Source organism: Patiria miniata, unplaced genomic scaffold (assembly GCF_015706575.1).
Source record: "Patiria miniata isolate m_02_andy unplaced genomic scaffold, ASM1570657v1 HiC_scaffold_5, whole genome shotgun sequence".
In the NCBI taxonomy this organism is placed as follows: Eukaryota; Metazoa; Echinodermata; class Asteroidea; order Valvatida; family Asterinidae; genus Patiria; species Patiria miniata.
In genome coordinates this window covers 13,710,584-13,717,641 of record NW_024037072.1, presented here as the reverse complement: position 1 = coordinate 13,717,641, position 7,058 = coordinate 13,710,584, and the positions used below count along the sequence as shown (strand labels likewise).

The window sequence follows — 7,058 nt, the reverse complement described above, 5'->3', positions numbered from 1 at the left end:
ATATAACTTTGTTGAAAAAAAGAAATTAACAGTTTTAATTATTTGTTTTCTGAATGTTGCACTTTTTGGACACACTATGTAGTAGTTAAACCCTTGGAGTTTAAAATGCAAAATGTCCAAACTAATAAATACACACTTATAAGTACCTTATTTGTATGTTATACTATTTTGTGCAATACCATACCATATAACCATACAAAGTACTCTGGCACTATTGGGAATATTTCCTGCATTAAATATCAATACAGTAAACAAAAATGTTAAGTTAATCAAGAAAAGTGCATTAGAAAAATTTGACCTCTTTAGCCAGCTGTCAATTTGACTCAGCATTGAAATGTCTCTTGCAGGTAAATATATATGAACTTACATTTCACTATATTTTAAGCCTGTAGACTTTGTTCAAATTATTTACAAAGAAGGCGAGCTGTTTTTACCATGACTTCATCTTTGGATTGTTTTTGTTTGCAAAGTCATCTTGGGTTCGTGGGTTTTCAGTGAGCAGTAACGTACAAGTTGTTGGCAAGATACTCAAATTGAATGTGGAGGAGAAATCCGGAGAGATAAAAATGTGATTCGCTGAAGTCGCTGTCCTCAACCATGCTCAGCCAGACTTGGTCGCTCTTCTGCAGCTCAATCACGATACTGGAGAAGCGTTTGGCAACCACCATGGTCTGGCCGTTCTTCACCAGCTGCAGCTTGCCCTTAAAGTCCGTGGTAAAGTGGAAGACGTAGGTGCCTGGGATCGGAGAGATGAATTTCACTCTGCCGATGTCAAAGTATCGTCCGATGTTTGTGATGATGTCATCGAAGGGGATGATCTCATCTCGGCCGTGGTTCAAGTCGCCGCTGGATATGAAGGCATGAACCATGAAGGCACACTGCATGAGCTCCGGAGCTGGCAGGCCTGGTTCCCCCTTATACCCCCTGTAACCGGGTACCCCTTTAGGCCCTTGTTTACCCACGCCTTGGGGCCCCTGAGGACCCTGTAAACCCAGCAAACCTCTGTCGCCTCGCCTTCCCTTGGTCCCAGTGATTCCTCTTTCACCGGGCTCACCACGCTGTCCTTTCGAACCCTTATTCCCTTGTACCCCTTGCACACCCTTAGGACCCGTCGGCCCCTGGTCACCTTTCTCACCCGTGTCCCCAAGGTCACCTCTTTCCCCCTTTTCACCCAAATCTCCTTTCAGGCCTGTATTTCCGGGCAAACCTCTTGGTCCCAGTTTTCCGAAGAAGCCTTTAGCTCCTCTGGAACCATTGTTGCCTTTTGGTCCCATCTCCCCCACCAGTCCCGGTTCCCCCTTATACCCAATATCCCCTTGGTCACCTCGTGGCCCCCTCTTGCCAGGTTTACCGTCTTCGCCGTGTGACCCCGGGGCACCCGGGGTGCCCGGTATCCCCGCCGGTCCCGAGCAACATGCATCGCAGAAAGTTTTATCAGTGATCAAGGATGCCGACCCAGCATCGTTAAGCGATGCCAAGAACAGAACACCAAGTCCAACGAGGATCGCTTTCCACATTCCCATCCTTGCTCCTTCAAGTCCTTCCAAATGTCACTCCTCCTTTCTGATTGGCTCGTTGAAGGTATCCTAGCCTTGGGATTGGTCAGTTTATGCCATCCGTAGTTGCCGAAGCATTCAAAGTGTGTTTGATCCTGTGACAGAACAATGGAAACAGACACAGTGAGTTGATTGGTTTGAATTTTCTTACGAGAGAAAATTACTGAGGACTTGTGGGTAACCATCAAATTCAAATCTGGCCCAAACGTTTTTTTTTCATTCAAAATCTTGATTATCAGAGTTTTTGAGTCTATCAACATCTTGTCTGTTTCCATTGCTATTTGCAGGGTCACCCACATTCCACATGGCATATTATATTATCTGAAAACATGAGGACACCATTATTTGCACGGTTATACAAATTCACTAATTGTTAATCACTATTCCTAAATAACGAAGATGTTTTCCCTCATTTGTGATGACTGTCCAGACTACTCAGATGTTTAAATTATATTCAATTGATTGTCAAATTGAAAATAGTTTTGAAATATTCAGAAATTAGGAGCCAGTTACAACAAAGAGTGAAGACAGACTTTTTGATATCAGATTGTTTGTGTATTTGTATTTAATGAAAACTTGGTGTGTTTTTTTTTTTTTTTTAATTACTTGGGAACAGCAATACAAAAGTGAAAGCTACTAAAATGTTCATTGTTGGAATAGTTATATTGTGTGTTTGGATACTGTCATTTCATTGGTCTAGGATGGCCACGTGTCTGGACAATAAAAATCCATGTCACACACTCAGGGTGATATCGCACTGCGTTCATTGCACGCGTTGCGCGTGCGTGTAGAACCTGCCAGTGCGCTAGCTTAATTGCGCTCAGTCTCACGTCCGGTAGGACATCAAACCTTCGGTTATCAAAGGTTACATTGCAGTGATTTAATTTATTTCTCACACAGTAAGTTACAACCATTTATTTTTTTGTGAGTTATTGGCATGATATAACGAAACAATTCTTGACTGCTGTGATGTTGACTGCTGTGTTTAACCCCCTCGGGCGTATAGCACCCTCTGCTTTGCCTCAGGTACTATGCGCCCCTTGGGTGTTAAAAAAGTCACAGCACAGCAGTCAACAATTGTTGTTGAAAGTGTATATCATGCACAGTCATAACTGCTATTGTTATATTACACTGTTAATAAAAACAATCTTCCAGTAAGTTCAAATACTGGTATCAACATACAATGTATGTAAATGTAATAGTCCAACCGACTTGGCCCTTTAAATATTGGTCACATATTTTACTTCTTTTTCTTGGACACGGACATGCAAAGTGAAAATAGTACATTTGTTCTGAAATCTTAACCATCCTGATGGGTTACAGACAACCAGTAAAAGTGCTGAAAAACATCCCCTGAAATATCTCACAGCCAGCTGCAAAGAGTTAACTCCTTCCTGGTACTGCGTGTATGTCATCAAGCCTCACCTGGTGTCCAAGAAAAAACCTCTGTCTTTACCAGTACCTACCTAGCCTCAAACCCATAGTGCAAAAGCCAAACATGTTCAGGGGGTTGTTATGGGCGATTTCATGAATCATAAAGTCTGTCAGTCGACAGGTGGAATGGTTCGTAGCGGGTGAGATCGTGGCGCGGCAGTGGTGTGTGAGCTTTCAACTTCAAAATGCTTCAAATTTTTTTACATGAAATTGACAGTGACATGTTTATTTGAACCATTGCACTGTTAAAGGTGGCATTCAGTGTTATTAATACTGTGATGTGAAACGTCCTCCTAAACATTTGAAATTTACGGCCGCCTAAACATTTAATGTTTCGGTTTTGGATGTAAAAGAAAATAACGGCTTGCTTTCATTGAAAACAGATCATTTATCAAACACTTGTATTCTACAATCTTTTTTTAATTTCAGAAAGGTGAATTTTTCTTTAATTATGTATTATTTTCATTAACAATTGTAGCAATTACATTTTTTTTAAGTTGGTGGCTTCCACAGTTGTAGAATAACAACTTTTAAACATTTTAGCAATAATCTACAAAAATTAACCATCTTGAACTCAGTTGTTCACAATTTCAACCTAGTTTGTGCTAACCTTGATTCAAAATTTTATAAATTGATGTAATACGGTCAAACAGAGTGGTGTTCAAGCCTTAAAATAAATTGTCATTGATGCTACCTTTACTGCAGTTTATGTCTTGAAAGACTTTAGTCTAAAAGCCACGTAGAGGAAAACTAACTTTGAAGGTGGTTTTAAAATAGGATGCAAGCGGAAAGCACACTTAGGCTACTTCTGTTTCACGCAATCCAGTTACGAGACCCAAAAAGTGTGCATACGTTTTCTGTGTTTCTCAAAATGTATGGTATCTGCTGAGCTGAAACTTCAAAAGATAGGGTTGTTACGCATCTACTTAACTATTTTAGCGATTCTGTTGCTTCAAACGAAGAAAAAAATTAATGCACAAGAAGCAAATGTAGGGTTACTTTAACATAGAAACATTTTATTATTATTTTTTGGTGTGAAAGAGGAAGGGGAACTAGGAAAAAAAGTAGTAAAACTGGTGGTTGGATTGAAATCCGGATTTGTTGATATTCGGTTTGAATTCCACTTTCCGTTTCAGATTTTGGACACCATATATCCAAAACCAACCTTAACAAAATTTAGCCTTCTATTTTTGGTGACAAGGGTTAAAGAAAACAACTGGAACATCCCCAATTTGCTCTAGGGTCTTTGATTGTAACTGCATTCACTTACTAGTGGTTTCTTGGTTCATAAATAACCTGCCCATTCTTATCAGAGAGTTCCCATCCATTTTTTTTTCAACATTTGTTACAGCTCTGGAGTGTTTTTGTGCAGGCCCAGTGGTCATTGAATCCTGCAAACTGTACCCAGTCATTGGGAGGACATTTCTTGTTGCACCTCACCCGTCACTTTTGTTTGCATGACTGTGAGCTGGATGGGAACTTCCATTATTCTGTTTGAAAAAAAAATTAGGATAACTGGATTTGAAATCTCCAATTTCTCCCACCAATAAATAAAAGCTCATTCAGCAAGTTAGCAGGCAAAGCGCTTAGAATTGGAATTGAATGAACTTGACAACATATAAGATTGCATTGTGGTTAGTTTGAAGTATTTGATTATCCCCAATAAATGCCATAGAATGTAGGGGATTGCGGTCTGACCTTCACATGTGAAACCACTACAAATATTTATCATGTAGCTGATGTTCCAGATGTGTTGGAGTGAGACTGTATGAACTATGCTCTTCTGCAAACAAATACTGGACATCCCTTCGACTTTCGTTATTAACTGTCCAGACATTATTTATTTACTTTGGGATTGTTTTGTTGAGAGTTTTTGTTTTGCCAGGGTTTGGTGTGTCAGACTTACACGCAGAAAATATACTATTTGTTGAAAGAGTGATTGGTCTTTGAGTTACGGTTGTAAATTCTGACACATTCCTGTTTTGCGTTTAGACCCTACATGTTTATGTGATGCGATCAAGCTACATGAGTCGTTTGTCGACCCTGGTCAAAAAATTTTTTTATTACAGATTTCAAAAGAGCACAATCTCAGCATTACTGCAGTGAAAACCGCATGCTGATACCATCTTTAGTTCAAAAATTATGGAAGGCCAAACACCAAGAGATGTGATGAAGTGATGTGATGAAGTGGCCCTATTTTGGCCTGTATCTCCACAAAAATTCCCGACAAACGACTCGTATAGCTTGATCGCATCACAAATGTTGTCTGAATATAAATATTCCAATTTCCTGAATAAAGTGGGTATTTTGACCCGAGTGAAACAGCGTCACTAGGCATGGAAATTTGAATTGACTTTCTGTTGAGAAAGCAAAGTACCGGTATCTGGGTATTTAGATGTTTGGACACCAATGTCTTTGCTTTTGTCAGTAAAAGTTTGAGGGGGCATATCGCTGTCATATAGATTTATGCCACATGGACATATTGAAACAACTTGTTTAATTCACTTTAATGTGTTACACACCTGTAGAAGATTGCAAAGTGCAATTGTCAAACCAAACTCTCCAACCAGGCAATGCAAGATTTTTTTTTTTTTTTTTTAACTATAAACCAATCCAAAAACACTGCTTGCAGAGAGCAAAAATGAAATTATTGCTGTACCTGCTACAAAAAAAGGAGATAAATTAATCTTATTTCAATAAAAATAAAATAGGACAAAATAAATCACGCTTACCTGTTAAGTTGTTTGTGTAATTTCTGTCAACTTTTGCTGAGAGATACTTGGATCGAGTGTCTTTCCTGTCACAAATCTTTTACTGTTTTTTTTTCACTAATTACATTGTTCTTGATTTCTGGAAGTTTGAGTCAGTTCGGTTGTTTCAATTGGTTATGTAGCAGTAGCAATACAATTCCAGTCCTCAGTTTTGAAGTTTTTTGGTCCTATGCAAAACTTTAACTCTTTAGAGAAAGTGCATGGAGTCAAAAGATAAAAAGAAGGTGTTCCACGTTTTAGCAAAGATGAAGATGATGTGAAGTTTAAATCAGTTGACTACGTCACAGATTCAGCACATTAATTGGATCATCATGGTAAAACCATCTTCATCATGTCTTCAGCAATGTGGGCTGTTGCTTGAAGGGTTAGGCAGCAATGTTCAAAGAGTTGATCACCAAGATGTTTCAGTCGACCGAGGAGACAAGTTCATTGGTATCTGGTGTCAACATCAGCTACTGATGCTCCGGAGATGTTCAACAACTCACACTATCTCTGGTCAGATGATGGTTGCGTGTGGTCGTGAAGAACAAAGTCAGGAAATAGTTACACGATGATTCCAAAAAGTCTGCCAGTAACTTGCAGCACGTGAACGGCCTGCCAAGGTTGGAGACAGAGAGACAGCATTCAAATAGCTGTCACTGCTAACTGTGAGCTTGTCAGGCACACTCTGACATTCCACCGTGGATGATTGGGGCCCATATATCTGATGGAGGCGCTACACACACGTACACATCAAGGTCTTTGGTCCTTGGCAAGCATTTTAAACAAGGGTACCGGTGATGTCAGAGACTGACTGTTGTTACAGACTGCGGTCTGCTTGTGGTTGACAGATCAAGTGCAATGTTAATTGCCTCAAGTTGAAGGCTGACATTCATGAGCACAGGTACTTTAACATGTGCACGTCCCTGGCTGACATACAGTTGTTTGCTTCCTTCATAACACACTAGGGAGGTTGAAGTAACTTGGCTTGACTTTGGGGAATTAGGAAACAAACTATATTGTCCTCATTCAACATTGAAGTAATACATCAGTCGGTGGTTAAGTCAGTGTAAAGTTTGCTTTTAAACTTCCATCTTTTTTACAGTGCTAATCAGGGAAATTTTTTTCTTCATGTTAAAGGTTTTTTTCAAACCCTTGTTCTTTCTGTTGCCAAGGTAACACAGTGATTTCTGCCAAATATTTTTTGCCAGGTATTCATGGGGGGGGGGGGGACACGTGATTGTAAGTTGAACTTTGAAGGTTAACTAAATAAACTTTTGGTTGTACTGTTTAAACTGTTTGCGTGTGAGGTACATGC

The 7,058-nt window shown here is 39.6% G+C and overlaps 1 protein-coding gene across 1 annotated transcript; it reads right to left on the bottom strand.

The window, feature by feature from the left end:
• On the bottom strand, nt 1-6,796 carry LOC119741902 (collagen alpha-1(X) chain-like). Its single transcript, XM_038217846.1, has 2 exons — nt 5,723-6,796; nt 1-1,651 (listed from the first exon to the last, which is right to left on the bottom strand). Exon 2 carries the CDS (start codon nt 1,521-1,523, stop codon nt 492-494), a length of 1,032 nt encoding a protein of 343 aa, XP_038073774.1. The 5' UTR covers nt 1,524-1,651; nt 5,723-6,796; the 3' UTR covers nt 1-491.
• Nucleotides 6,797-7,058: the final 262 nt, after the last annotated feature.